At 30.8% G+C, this 22,028-nt stretch overlaps 4 protein-coding genes across 4 annotated transcripts; 3 read left to right on the top strand and 1 right to left on the bottom strand.

Moving 5' to 3' along the window:
- Positions 1-571: 571 nt before the first annotated feature.
- Positions 572-13,708, top strand: LOC129909982 (trafficking protein particle complex subunit 11). The gene is made up of 16 exons (XM_055987182.1): positions 572-879; positions 933-1,103; positions 1,168-1,411; positions 3,023-3,366; positions 3,422-3,652; positions 3,716-3,855; positions 5,077-5,249; positions 5,313-5,446; positions 5,511-5,718; positions 5,776-5,966; positions 6,027-6,431; positions 6,491-6,642; positions 10,280-10,779; positions 12,169-12,978; positions 13,040-13,234; positions 13,307-13,708. Exons 2-16 carry the CDS (start codon positions 961-963, stop codon positions 13,340-13,342), a joined length of 3,906 nt encoding a protein of 1,301 aa, XP_055843157.1. The 5' UTR covers positions 572-879; positions 933-960; the 3' UTR covers positions 13,343-13,708.
- LOC129909983 (trypsin beta-like) lies at positions 9,069-10,265 on the top strand. Its single transcript, XM_055987183.1, has one exon. It carries the CDS (start codon positions 9,417-9,419, stop codon positions 10,179-10,181), a length of 765 nt encoding a protein of 254 aa, XP_055843158.1. The 5' UTR covers positions 9,069-9,416; the 3' UTR covers positions 10,182-10,265.
- A 1,023-nt stretch (positions 13,709-14,731) lies between the features above and the next one.
- LOC129911280 (uncharacterized) lies at positions 14,732-16,447 on the bottom strand. The gene is made up of 3 exons (XM_055989014.1): positions 16,392-16,447; positions 16,099-16,334; positions 14,732-16,042 (listed from the first exon to the last, which is right to left on the bottom strand). The coding sequence occupies exons 1-3, from the start codon at positions 16,444-16,446 to the stop codon at positions 14,756-14,758; spliced, it is 1,578 nt and encodes a 525-aa protein (XP_055844989.1). The 5' UTR covers position 16,447; the 3' UTR covers positions 14,732-14,755.
- Positions 16,448-18,409: 1,962 nt separating this feature from the next.
- LOC129909187 (nuclear receptor coactivator 5) lies at positions 18,410-21,679 on the top strand. Its single transcript, XM_055986198.1, has 2 exons — positions 18,410-18,959; positions 20,880-21,679. Exons 1-2 carry the CDS (start codon positions 18,547-18,549, stop codon positions 21,604-21,606), a joined length of 1,140 nt encoding a protein of 379 aa, XP_055842173.1. The 5' UTR covers positions 18,410-18,546; the 3' UTR covers positions 21,607-21,679.
- Positions 21,680-22,028: the final 349 nt, after the last annotated feature.

The following is a 22,028-nucleotide window of genomic DNA, read 5'->3' as shown; positions in this document are numbered from 1 at the left end:
GATTCTCATATTCAGTGGAAATTAACTTCACCAGTTAACTTAGAGACAGTTTGACCTGTCAAATTTCAAATAATGGCTTGAAGTTGCTAAAATTTCGTATATGTCGGTTTTGCCAGATTAACTAAAGAATCGCAGTCATAAAACTTTCTAATTATGTTCGATTCTACGATTTCTAGCAAGGGAGCCATTTTACCTTGGGGTGCCATTTTAGGCCACTTTCCCCTACCTATAACTAAAATAAAAAAAACAAGTGTTAAATTAAAAAGAAAAGATTTCTTTAATTTTTCTTTATTTGCATAATGTTTGCATTATATCACGCAATTATAATGTAACTGTAACGTTATTTAGTTCGTTCGCTTTACGTACACATAAAAGCCTGCCATTTCTTAACATTACCGTTTAAAATAATTTCAAAACCAACTGCCATATCACAGCGCCACCTAATGATTACTTGCTAAACTAACATCAAACCACAACCAACTTCACTCCATTAAATGACAACCATCAAAAAATCGTCAACGTCACATTTGACATTTCTCAGCTGTTTTTGTTCCCACCTCTTCAACTGTCAAACTGAAAGGAAAAAAAATTAAATCCCTCTCTGTCATCACACACGAACATTATTTTTTCCTTATTTTTTTCAAGGAGTGTTTTTAACTATTTTCCACAACCAAATTAAACTACAATCTATTAATTTTCTATTTTCTTATTAAATTGCTCTTTTCAAATCTCAGCAAATGAATGTAAATTGATGCTACATACAAATTCAAAGTTTTCCTCATCTTGATGTATGAGTTTGTGGGAAGAGGAGAGGAAAAATTTTACCAAGAAATTTATACACTCCGGGGGAAATTTTTATATTTTCTTTGATGTGTGTCTGTGTGTAATCTCGTTGTGTAAATAGAGCGCTCTGTAATAATTTCATTATTTAGAAAATATTAAAATAAGGAAAAAGATAAAATGTCCATCGATGCTACAGCTCTGCCATCAGAGCTCCTTGTAGCACCACAACCTTTGATTGGGTTTTGTGGCCTTGATGTGCTGAAGAATTCAGTGCACAAGTCAATATGGGATGCTTTTAATAGTAATCGCAAACCTGATAGGTGAGTATTTAAGTTAAGGTATTTTTTTTTGGTAAAAAGTAGATCATAAGTTTTTGTCGTTCAGACCTGCTGTGCAGTTTAAGCTATTGCCGCCAAATTATGAGTTCCCAGTGGCAAAGCCGAAGCGGGCTTCCTATGAATGGTATCATCCCAAGGGAATACTCAAGCGCAACTGGATGTTGAAGCATCTTCATGTTCTGCCATCGGTGGTGGTCTTGTTCCAAGATATGGAATGGAACGATCCACTGTGGACTGACAAGCAATTGCAATGTGCCTCGACCATTCAAAGTCTCAAAAATAGTTTGCAGGTAATTATAATACTTCTCTTAGTACAGGTAAAATAGGCATTTAAAAACAAAAAAAATTGTTATACTCATGAAACTTGGCAAAAAGTTTGCCAAGTTTGCCATAAGGTATATAAAAAAATTTAGGTGATAGGGTGTTTTTTTCCGAAGAGACAATAAAATCTATAATTGGTTCCAAAAAGCCAATGATTCCTGTAAAACGTCTAAGAACTGAAGTATAAACATTCAATTTGTCATCGAAACCAAATTCAACGTTTTTACCCAATTCATTAGGGTGGCCCATCATTTTTGTGTTCACTCAAAAAACACCCTTTCACATAATTTTTGTATGAAAACTCTTTATTCTTGCTTTCTATCCCAAATTTATCGTTTTTACCAAATTTCATTAGGGTGGCCCATAATTTTTGTGTTCACTCAAAAAACATCCTTTCACCTAATTTTTTTTTATGAAAACTCTTTATTCTTGCTTTCTATCCCAAATTCAATGTTCTTACCAAATTTAATTAGGGTGGGCCATCATTTTTGTTTTCACTCAGAAAAACACCCTTTTAACCATGCTATTTTTATAGATACTTAAGATTCTTGTTTTTAATCTCAAAAGTAACATAATTGCTGAATTTCAATAGGGTACCACTATTTATTAGTTATTTTTTCCAATATACCCAAATTTGTTCTACACATGAAAAAAATGTAAAGACTAATTTTATTCGTAGTTTCCATAGAAAAGACAACATTTTTAATAAATTTCAAATGCGTACCTTTTATACCATCGATTTTATCGGACTTATCACAGATTTTCCTTATTTAAAAAAAAAAAACACCCTTTCTCCTAAAATTTTTGTATAGACTACTTAGTCCTGATTTTTCAATCATGAGTTAGATATTAGATTATCTGAAGAATAAATGTTTATTAAAAAAAAAAAAAACTTTTATTCCTGGGAATAAGCTCTATCTGAGGTTTATCTGATTATTGAAAAATTGGCCCTTAAATTCTTGGGTTCTGTTATAAATGAAACATTTGTACCAATTTTTATTGATATCACAATTTTGTCCCAATTTTTGTGGTACTAATTCCGAATTTCATCATTTCTTAAAAAAAACACCCTTCCACTCATGATAATTTTGTAGACTCTGTTGATTCTTAAGTTCTTATGACACCTCTATCACACACAACTCAACCCATAAAAAAAAACCCTTTCAACAAAAATATTTTTTAAGAACTTTTTGAATCCTTTGTCCCTGCTTTATCTAAAACCTTCATCCCGAATTTCATTAGTGTAGCATGTTTTTCACATGGGTTTTCGGTTATATTTTACCTGTTGAAAGTTGAAGTTAAAAAAACAAGCACCGTTGTTTTTAATCGGCTATAACTCTTCGTATTGACTTTATTTTTATGTCATTAGATTCAGCATCAAAAAATACCTTTAAAGCATGTCATATGATGATATTCCATAAAAAAATGTGTTCACTACATTTTTTACCTTCACAACCTCCCTCTTGTCGGCTCTTGGTAATGAGTGTAACAATTTTTTTTTTATTTGTTGATTTTATGTACTATTTTACCTGTACTATCTTGAGACTTTCCATAGCCAATAACTCTTATCCATTTGATAGGAACGCAATACTCGTCTAGCATTAGTTTTGCTCCAAAAAGCTGCTCCATTACCTCCTGGTGAGGATATGTTAGCCTCAGAGCGAGCAGCTAGCTTGACAAATGCTTGTGGTATAAGTAGTAAAATGCTCTTCATCCTTCCTCACACTGATCATCTGGTGGGATACACCTCACGCCTCGAATCGGCTCTTTTGGAAATGGCTCAGGGCTACTACACTCTGATGTCGAAACGCATTCGAACTCATCGTGATCAATTGACATCGTCACATCATGTGCTTAAGATTCGCCATCAATTTAAGCTGGGATTTGTTTCAGAAATGAGACAAGATTATAGTACAGCTCTCAAGTAAGTATTACAATTAATTCCATGATCGTTCTATGTTAACCATCTTTCATTGCAGACATTACTCACAAGCATTTGCTAATTTAGAAGAAATTCGTGTTGTTGATACTAATTGTTTGGAAATCAAAACTATTGCTGGCTTCCTGAATTATAAAATTTGCCGATTAATGTTCAAATTAAAAGTGCCACGTGACTCGATAAATCATTTCATAAGTCATATAGAGAAGTACAAAAATCGAATTGGATTTAAGGACCTATTGTTTGAACATTATGCGTGGTTAAGTACTCAGTAAGGATTAATCATATAAAGTCGTATTTTGTTAGATATTAATAAATGAATTATATTTTATAGACATAGTGCATTTGCTGATCTCTTTTGTGAAGCAATTAAAAATGGTCTTCCAGCACTGCAGACACAACATCCTGGAATGTATTATTATAAAGCAGCTAGCAATATTGTGAAGAGAAAAGAAGCATTTTTACAGTGTTGTGGTAAGGAAATCAATAAATCTTTTTTTATTCGAAGCATATAAATGAATTTGGATGATAGTTTGTTTATTCCTTGTCCAAGTCTTGGGTAGGAGTTTTCCAATTCCTTAACTCTATATACTTGTCGGTCTTTCAGCTAAACACTCGATTTTTACACTGCCTAACATTATTTTCTTGTTACAAGAACCAAAGTTCTTCTTTGCTAAAATATTTCGTTGCTTTCTTCAGTACGTTCAATTCAAATTCGAAGTCAACATTCCTTTCAATTTTTTTTTTCAATATTTTTTTTTATAGGAAACTAAAAACAATCGTCAATGCGTTAACGAGTAGTAAGCATTAAATTTTACTGCTCCGGTACGTCCACCAAATTTTATATCACGCCTCGGCTATTTTAATACCATGCAAATAAACAAGCTTTTTGGTTCAAGAGAAAAGAAAACATTGAAAGTAAAAATTATTCCGGTTGAATTTTCCTGCAAAAAGCGTATTCCTATGATATTTTATAACTGCACAATATACCTATTATTTAGTCGGCGGTCGTAAAACATTATACTACGGTGACTGGAACACTGTAGAAATGAGGTTTACTGGGGTGTATGTGTAACATTTTTTTCTAAAGAAAATGTCAAATATTTCATAAAAAATTCCTATCGGTGTCCCATTAATCGTAATTAACCTTTTGAATGCAAGAACTGTGGTTCTTAATTCAATTGAATTTTTTAAAAATAAGAATTTGGTTTAAAGCAAAATAAAAATGAATTTGAAAGAAATTAATAAAACAAAAACAAATTCTTGTTCACGTTTTCTGTTTCTTAAGAGCCTTCACAAGCCCCTACATAAAGTTAAAAATGGACTTGCGAGTTCCAATTTTTCACATTTTTTATCATTCTAATATCATGTTTGGAATTTGTATAACTTGACGTATCGTAGGCAACAACAGATTTGTATGTATTCTTGAAAAATTGTTGATCACATTAATGGCGTTTTCGATTGGCAGTCCGGAAGCGTCCGGAATCATTCTGAAAGCGTTTTATTCATACAAAACTGACAGTTTTGTGTGAATAAATTTTTTTCAGAATGATTCCGGACGCTTCCGGACTGCCAATCGAAAACGCCATAAGAAAACAAATTCGTTCTCAGTATTTGAAAAATTACAATTAAATATTGTTCTTATTCATGACTTTTTTGACGATTAAAATTATTTATTTATTATTTATTTTACAGCACTATCTCTGAGTCCTACAGAGCCAACAACACCAACTACTCTACAAAATATCTCATCAATGGCATTATTTAGTGAATACTTTGGAATTCGAACGATCAAAACCGGTGAACCGGTATCAGAACAACAAGTAATAATGTTGGTTCAAGAAAATGAAAAAAACTTTAATCATTCAGTAAGTAAATTATGGATGTTTCTCTAAAATTTAAACCATAATTAACCGTTCCTTTTTTAACAGAGTGCAATAATTCAACTATTGGGTCAAGCAATGGCTCAATTTAAAGTTTACAAAGGTCTCAGGTTTCGAAAAAAATTAGCAGTTGATATGGCTGAAGAGTATTTTAAATGTGGCGATCATGCTAAGGCCTTAACGTAGGTTTCTTTTTGCTCTCGATTTCATCCATGTATTACAACCTCTTATGTGTTTTATTTACAGACTATATTCCTTAATGTTACCAGATTATCGTCAAGATAAATGGAGTTTATTATTCTCCGATGTACTTCTTAAAACTCTACGCAGTGCATTTCTATCTGCCTCAGTGGCTGATTATGTTGCATGCAGCTTTGAAGCCTTGTCGCTTAAAAACCGATGTGATCAAAAAGAGCGTATACAAGTGCTCGAAAATCTCTGGAAAGTTTTTCAGGTAAAAATACGAGGAATCACAAAAAAAAGGAAGATTTATATTCAAAGATATTTTTAGAATGTTCCTCCTGTATCTCAAAGTCAAATAGCACCCGAACTACGAACGTTATGGGAAAACTCTTTGGCAAACTTTAAATCACCTGCTATTATTGATTTGGATAAAATAACTGAACTTCTGGAATGTAATGTTAGTTTTGATAAATCCGAACTTAAAAACGATGAAATGATAAATATTCGGTTGGTTGTCAGGTGAGTGTTTCTTTGATCTATTTCTGGGATTTTTTGTTTGATATTTTTTTGCTTTTACAGACTTCTTACCGATGTTCCATTGAAAATACACAGTTTCACAGTAGTTCTTATCGATAACCAAAGTCAGCAATATAAGCTCAAAGCAATCAAATATACAATATTTCAAGATTTATCCGAACTAAGGAATCGAGACAATGCAACCAATGAACCAAAATTATTCGATGGTGATCTCAAATTAGAACCAGAGAAGTATTATGAAATATTGTTTTGTACAGAGGCACAACAATATTTGGAAAATACTCAATTGCAAGTTTCATGTATCGAAGCATTAATTGGTACGGAAAAGATTGCAGCAATTTTGGTGAAGAATGCCACATTGACAAAACGTAACTTTAAACATCATAATAGATATCGAGATTTAATTGATAATGTTACTACAAATCCTACTTGTTATATTGTACCGACGTAAGTTTCATTAATTTTTTGTTCTTTTAAATATTAAATACTTTTATAATTTTTTTTAGATTCCATTTGGTAACACAAACAACACAACCGGTACAGCCGATGTTAGTTAATGAATTCTTTAGTATTGTTTGTGTGGTAAATAATCCATTTAATGTGTTTTTACAAAATGTTGGAATAAGTATCAGTGTTCCGAATAATCTTCGAAATAATGGTAAGTTTTAATTGTTTAAGATCTTTTAATAGTAGATAACTTTTATTGTTTTTCTTTTTATTTTAAAAATATAACTATCCATGAAGTCAAAATAGCATATACCCTAAGGATATTCTCAAAAGATTTTTTAAGAAGCTGTGTCGATAAAAAGGAGGAAAAACCCGTTCCACACCTCCTTTTTCTAGCCCTGGGGTCCAATTTTGCAAAAGTGATAAAAAATAGTGTAAATTGTCTTGCGAACAAGGCACAGAAAAACTCGTTCCTTGGTAAATTCCTATCTGGAGTCTCCATCGTTTAATAACAACATCTGACTGATTCATTAGTGAGAAACCTGCTCGCGATCATTGTGTTATAACAATTGGCTCATAATTTGAATTAAGGTGTCTGAAGTTTCCCTGAAAGCCAGCTGTTAAGATAATGTACCTTTGGCACCAATTGGCACCTATTTCACACTCGCTGATGATCTCATAGCCAACAACTAAGCATTTGGTACTTTTGAACGTTTATTTTGCTATACGTTGTGTCGAATAAAATTAATTAATTGCTTTATTAACATTGAAGACAATGGATACTTCTAATTTGGGTTAAACCCAGATTTTTTGAAAGTCTGCTTATTAATGTTTCTTTCACAAGGAAGATGAACAATACTATTTAAACGACACTAGTTTTTGTTGTACCCTAATGTTTAAAACCCAGTATTTGCTTTTCTCAGCTCCTATGGGTTTTTTGTACTTATATTTACAAAGCTTCTAAAGATGTGTTTGTTTAACAAATATTCTGTTGTCCCGGAACTTAAAATTCGAGGAATGTCAAGAAACACAAATTTTGAGGCACGGGTTATGTGTAAATATAAGCACGCCATATGTATGATTACGAATTGAATCGATCTGAATTTACTTGTCAATAATGCTTAGTAAAAGTGGTAGAATTAATGCAAAACGGTCGAAAATGATAAATTATTTTTTTTTTATTTCATTTTTAGAGTTGTTATCGACTAAGGTTTTATCAAAATTGCACTGGCAGGTCACATTTTAAATACTTCAATATAAATACTCGTAGGTTAAAAACGATTTTTACTTGCGATATAGGTACTATATATCAAGTTATGCATTCGTACAAAAAAAAAAGTTGAGATAACATTTTTCCAAAAAAAATTTTTTTTTGAAAAATCAAATTTTCGAAAACGGGACATTGAATTTTTTTGAAATTTTGTTTTTAGGTGTTGATTAGTGATTTCTACAAAATGGCATTTAAATTTTATTTTAAAACTTTTTTTCCAAAAAATTATTTATACAAAATTTTTTAAAAAACGGCTCTAACGATTTTGAATTTTTTTTTTCTAAAAATGCACGTTAATATATCAATCAAAACTGCATACTTGTTTTGGAGGGCAAATTAATTTCAGATTTCATTTTTTTTTAAACGAATTTTATTTTTTTTTCCAAATTTCTATATAAAAAGTCTTAAAAATTTAAGCAACTTTAACTCCAAGAGCAAGTCCGTACAACCCAGTCGTGCATTTTATTTGTGGGTTATTTTGACGTTTTTTCTTTTCGCCAAAATTCATTATGCAATCTGAAAAAGATAGGGCCCTTTTATGACTTGCTAGTCGAACGTTAGACTGAAATCGAACAGTTTGGGAAACACTCATATCGTGACGTTCCGATAAGAAAACCGATGATCAGTCCGCAATGCAGTCAAAATAAGGAATATGATAAGACAATATAATTTTTAAATCGCTTATTGAATGTTCACTAACTTTGATTCGCCAAAACTTTCTAGCGATTCGCAAGTCATAATAAGGCCCATATTTTGTCGTTTACTATACCTTTATTTATTTCTTTTCAAAATTAATTTTTCTCGCTAAGGTATTTGGAAATAAAAATTTCATAAGTAAAGTTAAGCTAAAAAAATTAGAAGTAATAGAATAATTCTGTAAAAAATTTTGAATTCAGCAAACTAAAGTCAACTTAAACCACGTAATATCGTAATCACTTCCGTCATTTTACTGTGGCAAAAATCTAAAAGGTTGTTTTAAAAACGGCTCTAACGTTTTTGATTAAAAAATTTTTCAATGAAAAAAATGTTTAGTAACGTTAATAATAAAACTAAGAAAATTTTCAAAAAAAAATAATTTTAGATAAAAGAAAAAAGTTCAAAATTTTTTCTTGAAAAAAAAATTTTTTGAAAACGGCCAAATGAATTTTATTGAAACTTGGTTTTTATGTGTCGATTAATATTGCTTTTTTAATGGCATACCTACCAATTTTTCTTCTTCTAAACAGTTTTTACATCAAACGATTAAAATCAGTTAAGGAAAATTTGACTATCTTTAGTCTTTTTTTAACTTAACCAATCAAAAACTAGACACGTTTATCTTATCAAATATTTAATTAAAGTTCAAAACGAAACTAAACAAATTATTTGCTCAATTATGATATTTTATGGTCCAATTTACATATTGACTTTTTAATACAAAAATTAGTAAATTATATAACAGCCTGCTCGAATTGTGTTAGATTGCCCAAATGTTTTGAAAGATGAGAAAGATAACAAAAAAAAACTTCTATCACTAACCCATCTATTGAATATTGAATTATCTGTTCTCATTTGATTAAACAATTTATTTGTACAATTGTTTTTTAGTGTTTTTATTCCATTGTTCTATTTCAAAATTTTGATATGAATCTTTCCAATAAATTGGCATTGAATTTGTCTAAATTTCTCATTCGAGTGTTTCCATTTAATCCGCCGTACACGCACGCAGTTAAAAAATGTTTTATAAATTTTTGGCAATTTTATCATTCGTGAATTTTGCAATTGCAAATTCAATTCCAGTTCAAATTTCAAATAGAATTATAGAAGGAAATGTAACAACTATAAGTACTGCACCTTATCAAGTTGTCTTAGAATATAAAGGCCAAACTATTTGTGGTGGATCACTTATAACTCCGACATGTGTTTTGACTGCAGCTCATTGTTTTAATGTTATGTTTCCATATAAAATTTCTATTCGCGGGGGTATGAGCAAATTGTCGGATAAAAGTATTAACCAACAAATGAAACAAATCTACAAGCACGAGAATTTTAACGAAATTACATATGACAATGATATTGCCTTTATTAAACTGAGTGGACAACTTCTCGGAAAAAACATTAAAACCATAAAACTTTCAAATAGCACTGTTAAAGTTGGACAAGAAGTTAGAGTAACCGGGTTTGGTTATACCGAAGAAGATGCTCTAGATGTTTCAGATCTTTTGAGAGAAGTCAAAGTTAATGTTGTTAGCAGTGAAGAATGTCATAAAGCCTATGAAGGACAAAATAACATCACAGAAGCAATGATGTGTGCTAAAGGAAAAGGAAATCGTAAAGATGCTTGTACTGGGGATTCTGGTGGTCCAGTTGTTGTCAATAATACACTTGTGGGTGTTGTCTCATATGGTATTGGATGTGGTCGTCCAGAATATCCTGGGGTATATGCTAAAGTGAAATTTTTGCGACCATTTATAGACAGAATTGTCAGCAAATACTGTTAGATTTTGATAATAAAAATGAAATACTCTTAGCCAAAAAAAATGTTTTTTTTTTTATATTGATTACTTCTTAGTTTTTTTGATTTTTGTTTTCTTTTCAGTCTTTCTTACCACCGATATTTCTTCTAGCCGCCAAAAATTACACTCACAGATTCAAATCGATATTGGTGAATTATCAATGCTAAACTCAACATCAGTCTCCTACTATGTATTTAGTTTGATTGAAACTAATATTGAATTGCAACAAAAAGTTTGGTATAATTTAGATTCGATAAAACCTAAACCACCTCCGCCTGTTGAAAGTCCTTCGACTACAGATAATTCACCAATTAATTCACGTGTTGTAGTTGCAGATTTTAGTACTTTAGCATTGAGTTCATTGATTCGTATTGATTATATTGATGATAGTCGATTGAGTAAGGCTCGAGATGAAATTGTTTCTATTTCGTGTGAGAGTGAGTTTAAATTTTGTGGCCGATTTTATACGCTTAACAGACAACCATTGACGAAGATTTATCGTGGTGAGAATTTTTTGTTTCGAGCAAATATTGAAGTGCAAGCTAAATGTGATCTGGATATACTGGAGACGTATTTTATTTGTGTAAGTTTGAAAATATAGATATTTTGGTAGAGGTATACCTTAATCAGTAATTTTGGTCACATTCGGAAGAATCAAACAAAAAGTTTAAAAATCCAATCAACAGAAAAAATGTTGGCTGAGATTTTTGAATTGTTTCTTATTAATTTGAAACTACTGACTTGAATCGTTTTGCTAGTTTTTGAAAAATCTGTAGTGAAAATAAGGGAAAATCACGATTTTTTATTTTTTTATCGAAATCGAAGGAGCTATTATTGAGTATTTATGAGTTTAAAAAAATTTTAAAAAAATATTTTTAGTTGAGTCCAGACCGCTGCGCTGCTTAAAACTTCCGGGGCTTAAATAATAAATGAAAAATATAAAAAATCGGAGCTATACCTAAAATTTTAAAAGCTAAGCATACATCAAGTGTTTATTTACTCGTCTAAACGTGTACCAATATTAAACAAATTTGTTAGTTTTCAAATCAAGAGTCAAATATTCTTTATTTTGCAGCTGAGTAATGTACACAAATCACCTTTAAAAAAATGAAAACAAAAAATACAAATTTAGGTAAAACAAACCTGCAAACCTGCACAGGGGCGTAGTTAAACAGGAGTTCAATGTTTCCTCTCATAGTATTGCTTTTTTTGATTTTAAAACTGTTTCCGATGGCTAACGCATGATGCAGATACCTTGTTTTTTTTTGGGAACTGAGTACTAAGGTTAGAAAAAAAATTTTACACTGTAAACAACAACAAACTATTGCTAAGGGTAAACAAAAATATTTGTTTATTGTGCTTTGCAGAATAAATTGTCTGGTTAACTTATATAAGTTAATGAACCTTCAACAACAAATGATAAGGCTCTTAAAATAAATAATATAATCGAATAGAACCGACTTCAACGAATATTTTTATAAAAAGCGTTTTAGTAGCTTTAAAATAAAAATTATTAATGTTTTCGAAAAACAAATTTTTGGATATTTTTAAATATTTCAATTTTTTTTTTTTGAAAAATCTATTTTTTTTAAACGGCTTGATAAAATATTTTTATATGCCGATTAATTATATGATTTAAATGCCATATTATTATTTTTTTTTTTTTTTTGAACATTTTTATACAAAGCGTCCCAAAATTAACAGTGCAAACGAAATATGCTTAAAGACCAATATAAGAGCTCTCAAAATTTGGGAACTCGTTTAGCCCAGTTCATATAATATTTTTAGAAATCCCGACTTTTAACTAGTATTTACCGTTGAAAAAAAACTTAAGGCGTGCTTTATTGGTGTACGGAATAATATTTTGCTGATCAGTACAGTTAAGACAGCACAGTACGGCCAATAAAACACGCCTTTCAAAATATTGCAAGGTAATCTTTCTAACAACTCATAATTTTTACCTACCCTTTAGGATCATAATTTGGTTCAATCTACATACAGTTTTAAACGTAAAAAATATATCAACTGCTATCGCTCGAATGACACTCTTGAAGATGTCATCGTCCTAAGAACAAACTCAACCAACTGTGATTGGATAACAGCAAAACAATTCGAACATAATGAAAACGAACCTGAAGAACAATTCCATCGTTCTCGAACTCTGCGAAGACTTCAACTAACAGCCAGTGGTGGTGGTAGTGGTGGTAAGCTTGACAACAGTATTGTGCCTTCTTCAGCAATGAACAAAAATCTCTTGTCAAAAATTCCCAATAACATGACAATAATTGGCAATTGTGCTCTGCTCGCAAGTCAAACATCAATACTAAGCACATCGACTATCTCCGATGATGGCAAACTAAAAGTTGACTCAGATTCCTCAAAAGAAGATCAACCACAACCGATTAAACCAAGTTCACGAATGGTTTATAGTAAGGCTATTGAAGCTATTACTCCAACTGGAAAATGTCGTGGTTTTATCAAAGGTGTACTAACAAATGATTCAAATGCTGCTGCAACAACTGCACCAATATTTGGTGTTTATTGCATTAAATGGCGACGAAATGGTTGTAAAGATGAAAACGAATCAAAGTTTGTGGTAACTGGATTGGATATTGATGAGCCTCCTTTAAATATTTACTGCTCGATTGAGGAGAAAATGTTTGTCAAAGTTCCAATGACTCTGAAGGTTGTTCTTAAAAATCCCACTGCTAAAGTTGTGCATTTGATTTCAACGCTTAGTGTCAGTAATTCAGATAATTTTATGTGTTCCGGTCATAAACAGGTGAGTTGGAAAATATAAATTGTTGTTGATTTCACATGATTTTTTTCTGTATTTCTTGCAGCTTGACGTATCGATTTTTGCATATTCAGAAAAGGAACTTGTATTTAATTTATATCCACTTAAAGTTGGTTGGCAAAATCTTCCTGAACTCAACTTAGAATATAATACACTCACAGATCCAAGCAGAGATGAGTCACAAAATCAACTTCTCAATCACTTAGTACAGCGATCGATGCCCAAGAAGGTTTTTGTTTTGGTAAGTTTAACTTTTTTTTTCAAAAATTGATCTAAAATAACTAAATATATTTTTGATTTATTCTAAATATAGCCTCCATATAAACAACACAGCAACGGCGTCAAGTAGTATAGACAGCCCCCTGGAATCAATATTCCTCATTCTAAATGTTATTTTCTTATTTAAGATTTTAAAATTTTCAAAAAAAAATATACAAAAAAAAACAACTACAACTCTCTCTTAGATAAATGATAAATTGTTAAATAGAAATGTGAATAAAATAATCCTTTGGGTATTTAAAAAGTTTAACAAAACAACAACAAAAAAAACTGTAGAAGAAAAAATAGTATACTTTATTATATTTCTAGTTTATAAACAAAGAAACAAAAAAATATGTAAGTGGCAAACCTTTGTGTTGATTTTTAAAATTTAAACAAAAAGATTTAACTGCAAATTATTATAGAAACCAATTTAAAAACAAAACAAAAAAATCAAAAAAAAAAACTCAACAAAATAAAACTTTGTCAAATAGAGAAATATTTAATTAAACAAACAATTTTTTGAATTTTATTTTATTTGATACTAAGGAAATCCGTCAAAATAAGATATGTATGTAGACCTTGATCGTGTAAAAACTTTCCTTCTAGTTACTCAAAATTAGGTTACTGTAAATCACCGTTCTACAACTAAGTTCTTATGAGGATAACTGATATAGGTAATTTGTATAGCAAAAAAAGTTCCACATACACCGCAGTGAGCCTTTACAATTATATAACACATTAAAGTATGTTCATTATTATTTTAATTTTCAGCACGAAATCAAAACTACCGAGTATATTCAACTGACTTCATTATTTGATTATTGATAAATTTGAACTTAAGAGTCACTATGGCGTATGTGGAATATTTTGTTCTATTAAAAAAAAGTAAACCAGTTGGTAAATATTGACGTTTTACTCAATTACTCTCCGTTTCTTATCACTACAAAGCTATTTTCCTCGTGTAAGAAATAGCGGAAAATATGTGTTAAATGCCGTGAAGAATTGAATTCTCGCTTCGAGTTTGATACAGAGGGGAGCTAAAAAGTTTTTTACAAAAAAATATTGATTTTTATATTGCAAAATCATTTTTTGAAAAACCAGCTAAATTTCATTTTCAAGTTTTTTTATCACTTAAAATAGTCATTTTAATAATTATCTAATTCATTAATAACTTTTTTTCTTTAGGTCTAATTTTAAAATTTTTTAAAATCATTTTTTTTTTAACGGGTATTCCGATTTTAATTTTTTTCTAAAATCATTTCAATTCAAGACCCTGTTTAGATTGGGTATTTTTGAAGCTCAAAAAAGTGTTACGTTTTTTATTTCAATTTCACGCTTCAAAGGCTTCAAAGGTTGTTTAGAATATACAGCTCAGTTCTGAATGAAAACTCCCGAGCAATTTTTTTTTTTTTTCAAAAATATAACATTTTATTGTTTAAAATATTTTAAAAAACTATAAATACATTAAAAGAAAAAAAACTCAACAATTTAGAACTTCAAATTACTTCGATATATGAGACCTCTGACTTTGCAATAGCCGTTGTGGTGGACTCTGACTGCATTCCACCACCGACGAATCACTTCTCGGGATATCATCTTCCGAAATCCCATAATTATCATTCGATATAATAGTGTCTATAGTTTTCTTAAGAGTTCCAACATTTAAATTCAATATCTTTGCTAATCGTTTGACATGATTTTCATTCAAATGATAAATAGCTTCATCACGACAATTGAATACATCATCTAGATTATCTGTTCCAAACATTTTCTTAAAATCCTCTTTGCATGATGAGCTAAAACTAAGGTTATCATTTGAATCGGATAAATCATCAAGTAGAAAATTTGGTGAAATATTTGAAAAGTGTTCCGATTGAAAATTCCTTGGAGTTATACGAGGTTGTTCTTCATTTCGTCTTGGTGGGATATTTTGTGTATTTCGATGTGATGAGGTCTGTTTAACATTTTCATTAATGAAACGAGATTTAAATGGAGAAGATGATGGTTTTGACTTTTCAGTTTGTTTGGATTTCTTTGAATAACCTCCGCTTGCAAATGGGTTCGCAGTTTTACTTGATAAACCCGTAGAGGCATTAGATTGAGCTGATTGAGCTTTATACAAGCTAACAATGCTTTCTTTAAATGTTTTTCTATTTCTATTGGGAGCAGTAACAGTAGCTGGTATGGGCTTAGGTTTAACTACCAATTTTGGTCTCTCTGGGGTTGGCAGAAACTTAAGCCATTTGGACACATGAACTGGGCTTCTTGGTCTTGCATTTGTTTCTATTACTTCAGGTTCGATATTTTCTTGATTTTCGTTTACAACATTCTCGTCAGTCAAATCAATCATTGAATCTTTAGAAATAGACAGAGTGTTAAAACTCGATGATTTAGCTTTTTCATTTTGCTGAGAAGGAACCAAACTTATTGGTGTGCTTGTTACTTTCTCTGATTGTTGTTGTTGTTGTTGTTGTCTTTTGGACAAATTTATTTCTGACAAAGCTGGAGTAGAAGGAAGTAGTCTTCCATGTTTCTTTGTCAAATCAAGTGGATTTCTCTGTGTGAGTCCTATTTTTGGCGGCTCAGAGTTTTTAACTATATTTTTAGTGATTTTGGATAGATTTTGTGGCTGATAAGGTGGAATTTCCGTTAAAACTTCTGTCATCATTCCAGCTAAAATGTTTGGAGAATGTATAACTTGTTCATTATTTGAATATGAATTGACAGTAGTTTCTGCAGACTTTATCGAAGGTTTGGAACTTAAATTTTGAATATTTTGGTTTATTTTCTATAAAAATCATTTATATGAGTATACTTTTCCATTAACTTTTATTCTAAGCTTACCTTTAAAATAAATGATATTCTTCCCTTTTGTTTACCGTTTAATGTATTTTTTATTAATTCAACTTCAAGCCTTTGTGCTTGCCATTCATTGATTTGCCAATCTGAACATAATTTGCCACATTTGAGCATTTGATAGATTTCTAATAGACGTTGAGTTGGTGGGTCTTTGTGTGACCGGAATCTGGGTAGGAGATTGCGTTGTGATAGACGTTTGGAACGACGGATTGGTTGGGTTTCTTTTAATTAATTAAATATTGTATCTTGTTCGAATAATGAAATTATTATAATATTACCTTCTTTTTCAGCATCAGAACAATAAGTTACATCACTTTCGGTATAATGAGCCATGTTTGTTTTTATGAAAAGTAACGGTTAATAATAAGTGGAAGTTTTATTTGTTGAACTTGGATAGGTACATAATTAGGTACATACATAAGTACTTTGGATATGCTCAGAATTTAAAAAAAAATATAGGTAAACATTTTAAGGTAAAAATAACTTGAAACTAGAATAGCATGAATTTTTGTTTTAAAATAAAAACTATAGAGGTCCCTAAATAAATGAAAAGACTATTGTTGTTTCAAGTTGTATTTCCACTCAAGATTTCTAATTGGAGGATATCATTCGAAAGACAAATATAAAGCTTAAAATCTTAAGATAATAATTTTGCTTCTTGAAATAAAAATAAAATAATTCCTAGATACATTAAGGTCCATTTTCTTCACTCGGAGTTGAACATAACTTGAGAATTTTTAATATAAAAATTCTCAAGTTTTGTTCAACTCCGAGTGAAGAAAATGGACCTAAAGTAACTGAAAAATGGCTACAACAAAAAAAATCCTCCACTCATACCTATTTGATGTTTAACAGCAGTTTAGTAGCATTTACTCCAATTGTAAAAAGCCCGAACCCTATGCGTGAATTTTAGCAGTGCTACCAACATAACGATACAAAATATAATTTTTGTAGGTGTTCCGAAAATCCCTAGTTATGGGCGAAATTTTATTTATCCCGCTGTTACATTTGCAAGTTTTACCAATTTACCCATTAAACATTGAAGTAGAGAAACAACCGGTGGAATATGAACGCTCCTTATTTTGAACACGACTTTTATTTATTTGTATGGGGTTTTCGTTGGTAAATTTATATTTTGATTTATAAAATTGATTTTTTTCTTTACGAATCGAATACGTTTTTATTCTAGGGTATTCATGAAACGCGGTGCAAACTCTTGGTAAACCTGGTAAATGTTTTAAATTGGATGTATGGATTTGACAGTTCGTTTACCACGTTTACCATTTTATCAGGTTTACACAGAGCTTACACCGTTTCACGAATACGCCTTCTATTTATAAATTATTTCACCGAATATTGCTTCCATTTGAACCCAAAACTACTTCAATTTTTTCTTGCAAAAGAAGCAAATTATAAGGGGTGTTCATATAATACAACTATGTTAGTTGTAGTACTATTTCTACTAATGAGTAAACTATTTTCCATCTCCAATTGATCGGAGCTATTGTTCTTTTATAAGCGTAACTTTGTTGCCCTCTAATATCCTGTTTTCACTACAACCCAAATGAGAAAATTTCGGAAATTAGGGCAGTTCATTTTTCAAATTAAAGTTATAACTACAACGGCCATACTTTTTGCAAAAAGTCAAAAAGTGAAAATTTTCAAACTCATTTTGTGACAGTTTTTCCAACCACAAAATTAAAAATAATGATGATGGGTTAAAAAACAATTATTGTAGTTTTTTCCAAAAATAAATAAAAAATAAATAGCGCTAGAAAGAAATAAAAAATTTTTACTTTTGTAAATTTCCCATTTTTTCACTTTTTAGGTCATTGTAGTTATGGCTTAAATTAACAATCGAAATGAGATAATTAGCGAAATTATCTTATTTTTGGGCTCTAGTGAAAACAAGCTATAAGATAGAATGGGGTTTATTGAAGTTTTTTTTGTGGCGTTGGAACTTTGAGTATGAAAATTTACTTTTTGAAAAAGAAATGCCAAAGGGATTAACAAGTAACACGATCTATAGTGCTCATAATAATTCTGAACCTTCTAAGTGAATTTCTGTAAATGAGAAGGATAACTTCAATAGCGTGTGCGTAAACAAACTTTTTTTAGAGAAATTAGTTTTATCCCGTTTTACGATCCAAAAGGAACTCGAATGCAATTTTTTTAAGCCGATTAATGAGCAAGATTAGCATACTACTTTTTTAACAAAAAAATTCTAGTACCAATATTTCAGATATAATTTAAAGACAGCGCTGTGATAAGAACGAATCGATATTCGGTGTTTTTTTTTTTTCGCTGTTGACATTTCATTCGATGTGTTTACTATTTGCTAGCGCTTAAAAAATAAATTTATGTTTTTATTCTCAAAAAACATAATACAATTTATTAAATTATATAAAACAAAATAAACCACAAACTGAAAAAATGGCAGAACATAATGGAAGCATGGTAAAAGATCCCAAATTGGCTATTAGCCGTATATTTATCGGCAACATCCCGGTATGCACCAAAGAAGAACTAGAAAGTATTGCCATTCCCTATGGCAAACCTATCGACTCACTTGTCCAGAAAAATTATGGATTTATTCAATTTGAATCCGAAGAAATTGCCAACAAAGCTGCAAAAGCTTTAAACAAATCCCTATTCAAAGGCAATCAAATATCTGTTCGAAATGCTGGACATAAAAAGCGTCCAAATCCAAATGCGCCAGGAGCAGCAGCTGCTGCAGCTGCTAATAAACAACCTTTCCCAGCACAAGTTCAAGGCTTCAATCATGCCACAAGAAATAACCCAGATTACAATGATTGCGAGATTATTGTTGTTGATAGACAAAATACGTAAGTAACTCAGTGCAGTGCCGTAAAGCATAAAATTTATATAATCTAGGAATCCAGGTAAAGTCAATGAAACGAGTGTTGGACTTCATTACTAAAAGCTCAAATAACAAGGTTAAAAAAAAAAAGTTACCACTCTGGATTACAATATTTTTAACTACAATTTACTGAAAAATTAGTACCGCTTAGTGATTCCATATGAAAACGTCCAATCGGAATTGCTGTCTCATTTTAGATTTTGCTCGAACTTTGTGAGGATGCTTTCTAGAACTACATATAAGGAAGTAAATCTATGGTGATTCAATTTTGAAGTGTGTCGCTTCCCCGCTACCCGCATTCGAACTTTTGAAAAATGTCATTTTTGTGTTACTATAATTTTGCTTCTTTTTAAGATACATATGTTTTTGTTCGAAACTACATTTTAAAGCTAATAAATACATAATAGCTTTTGAGTAAATATTGAAAAATCATTTATCCCTGAATTAAAAACAATTTTTGAAAATCTGGTAATTTTACTTATCGTCGGCCCCATGCATAAGGAAACCTCGTTACTCCACCTTTTTTCAAAAATTACTTTTGAATGCCATTTATTAGAAAATATGTCAGTGGAGCAACCCAGAAAATTTTAAGTAATTTCGAAAACTAAATAGATTTAAATTCAAATTTAGCACAGCATGCTAGTCCCTAACTACTCTGCTGTCTCCCTACTCGTTCGTCTTTCTTGTAAAAACTTTGTTTGGGAGTTACGAGGTTTCCTTATGAGGCCGACGTTATTTCGAATTCTTTTCAACAAAAAGAATAGAATTATCGATTTTAATGCGTTTTACGTGTCGTAAAGTGTTCTGAGCATGTTTTACACAAAAAAGTTTACCTAAAGCTTGTTTAAAAAAACACAAAAAACGCTAAAAAGGCAATACAAACCCCTATTAAATGCTATGATTTACTATTTTAGACTTCAGATAGAAACAAGAAATTCAAAGTAAATTTAGTTCTAATCCTTATCTATAAATCTTGAAAAATTCGTTTTGTTGTTCACACTATCTTCTTTGTCAAACGCTGGTTTAAAAAACAACTAAAACGCCAAAAAAAAACACTAAAAAAGCAAAATAAAACCATACTTAAAGCTATAATTTCACTATGTTTGATATAAGATAAAAAATATGAAATTTACAGTGTATTTAGCTATAAATCCTGAATTTTCGTTTTGTTATTTAAATATCTTCTCGTCTAAAGCTTGTTTAAAAAACAATTAACACAGTAGGTATCTAGTTTTTGATGTATTCATGTATATCAATCAATTTTATTCGTAAAACCTGTAGTAAACCTTCTTATAAGCTTTTTCTTATTAAATAATCTGTTTCAAAGAACGATGTATTTATGTTTAAACAAATTTCTTCACATAGGATATCCTCAAAAGTAGTAAACAAATTTCTTGTTTAACATTCTAACGTTATTATTTCAGAAACGTGAGCTGATTGGATATTCAAGTTCAACAAAACAAAAACCTTTTGAAAAGTATAGTTGTTTAGTCGCGGCAATAAAAGTATAAATTTGAAAACTAGTTTTACAGTTCTGCCTTTAGGTCTGCGTTAACAACATCCAAAAGCTGATGTTGTCCCTTTTTGTCCCTTCACAACACATCAATTCTGCAGTCTTTAGAAACTCAAGATCAAGTTTTTAATAGTTCTCCTTTCTATAAAAAAATCCAAAAAATAATAAATATACAAAAAAAAAAAAAATATTAAAAATTAAGAGCGGACAAAAATTTTGTTTTAACATTTTTCTATATACTTTTAAAAACACATTTCCAAAGTTTATATAAAGATTCATTGACTTTCCCTTGATTCCGAGGTATAAATCTTACGGCACTCTACTATATTTGTCATTCTTTAAATCGCCTTACTAAACTCGAAACTCTTCCAGTGCCTACGCTGAATACATTGAGAATCGTTTAAAAACTCTCGGACTCCAAGTAGATGTATTGTTTCCAAATGAAGAGGTTTCCCTTGGAAAAGTCCTCGCCAACATATCTTCTCGTGGCTGTATGTACGCTATACTGGTTACCCCACAAAATGAGGAACTACGCAGCATCACAGTGAACATCCTCTATGGTGTACCTGCCGAACATCGGAACATGCCAGTCGATGATGCTATCAATCTAATTGGCGACGATTTTCGTCTTCGAGTCGGCCCTCACATCGCCAACAGCAATCTACCCAAAGCTGTTCAAGTTATAGCTCCATCAAATGTTGCTGCGCCACCTTTAAAAGAAAGACATCCGGACGGAGTACAAACTCTTCTCAACTTACTTGCCGATAATTTACAACTCACAGTTCTCCAATACGATTGTATCATCAAGTATCTCCAAGAAAGAAGAGAATTCCAATTAAAACTCGAATTGGGTGATGCTGCAACAAATGCTGGCGCTCAACCTGATCCAGAAATTGAATTGCAAAAGAAAATTCTTAATATTCTCAATAAGCCATCTGTGGCAGAGACACATTATGAGTTGCTTTATCCTAGTTTGGAATCGGTGAAGGGAGATTATCGGGCAATGGATTTATTGAAGGATGTTCGTGTTCAAAATGCTATTGATTCAATTTTAACTTCTAGTTTGATGGCTACAATTGAAAAACATATGAAATTTTAATACTGACTGCGCAGGATATTTATTTATAATGGCATTTAATAAAGTTTTAGTAAATAAAAATAAGTCATCATAATGGAGAATTTTTATTTTTGGGTTTAAGGGAAATAATTGATGTATACTATAGCGGGGGATTTTATCTAGGTTATGGACAAGGGATGTTAATACTTCCTTTTTTTTTGGTCAGTCAATTTTTTAGTTTGGTTTTCAGTTGGTAGGGTTTTTTCCGATCTGAACAATAGTTTCAATATTTGAGTTCCAAAAACAAACCATATGACAATTTTCCTTTGTTACTTTTGTTCTATCTCTTTATTCCAAATTATTGCATTTGCGAAGGAAACAAACCCAAGTCAACTTTCAGAACGGATAACTTTAATAAAAGAAAAGGATTTAAAGAAAAAATGAAGGTTAAATTGAAAATAGAA

Source organism: Episyrphus balteatus, chromosome 2 (assembly GCF_945859705.1).
Source record: "Episyrphus balteatus chromosome 2, idEpiBalt1.1, whole genome shotgun sequence".
NCBI lineage: Eukaryota > Metazoa > Arthropoda > Insecta > Diptera > Syrphidae > Episyrphus > Episyrphus balteatus.
Note: the sequence above shows the minus strand (reverse complement) of the source record. Positions and strands in the feature narration are given on the sequence as shown.

Coding starts and splice junctions, on each gene's coding strand:
- LOC129909982 (XM_055987182.1), top strand. CDS start 961: ATGTCCATCGATGCTACAGCTCTGCCATCAGAGCTCCTTGTAGCACCA. Junction 3,653..3,715: donor TATGCGTGGTTAAGTACTCA/GTAAGGATTAAT, acceptor TATATTTTATAG/ACATAGTGCATTTGCTGATC. Junction 6,643..10,279: donor GAATAATCTTCGAAATAATG/GTAAGTTTTAAT, acceptor TTTTCTTTTCAG/TCTTTCTTACCACCGATATT.
- LOC129909983 (XM_055987183.1), top strand. CDS start 9,417: ATGTTTTATAAATTTTTGGCAATTTTATCATTCGTGAATTTTGCAATT.
- LOC129911280 (XM_055989014.1), bottom strand. CDS start 16,446: ATGGCTCATTATACCGAAAGTGATGTAACTTATTGTTCTGATGCTGAA. Junction 16,335..16,391: donor TTCTGATGCTGAAAAAGAAG/GTAATATTATAA, acceptor ATTAATTAAAAG/AAACCCAACCAATCCGTCGT. Junction 16,043..16,098: donor GAATATCATTTATTTTAAAG/GTAAGCTTAGAA, acceptor TGATTTTTATAG/AAAATAAACCAAAATATTCA.
- LOC129909187 (XM_055986198.1), top strand. CDS start 18,547: ATGGCAGAACATAATGGAAGCATGGTAAAAGATCCCAAATTGGCTATT. Junction 18,960..20,879: donor GTTGTTGATAGACAAAATAC/GTAAGTAACTCA, acceptor AAACTCTTCCAG/TGCCTACGCTGAATACATTG.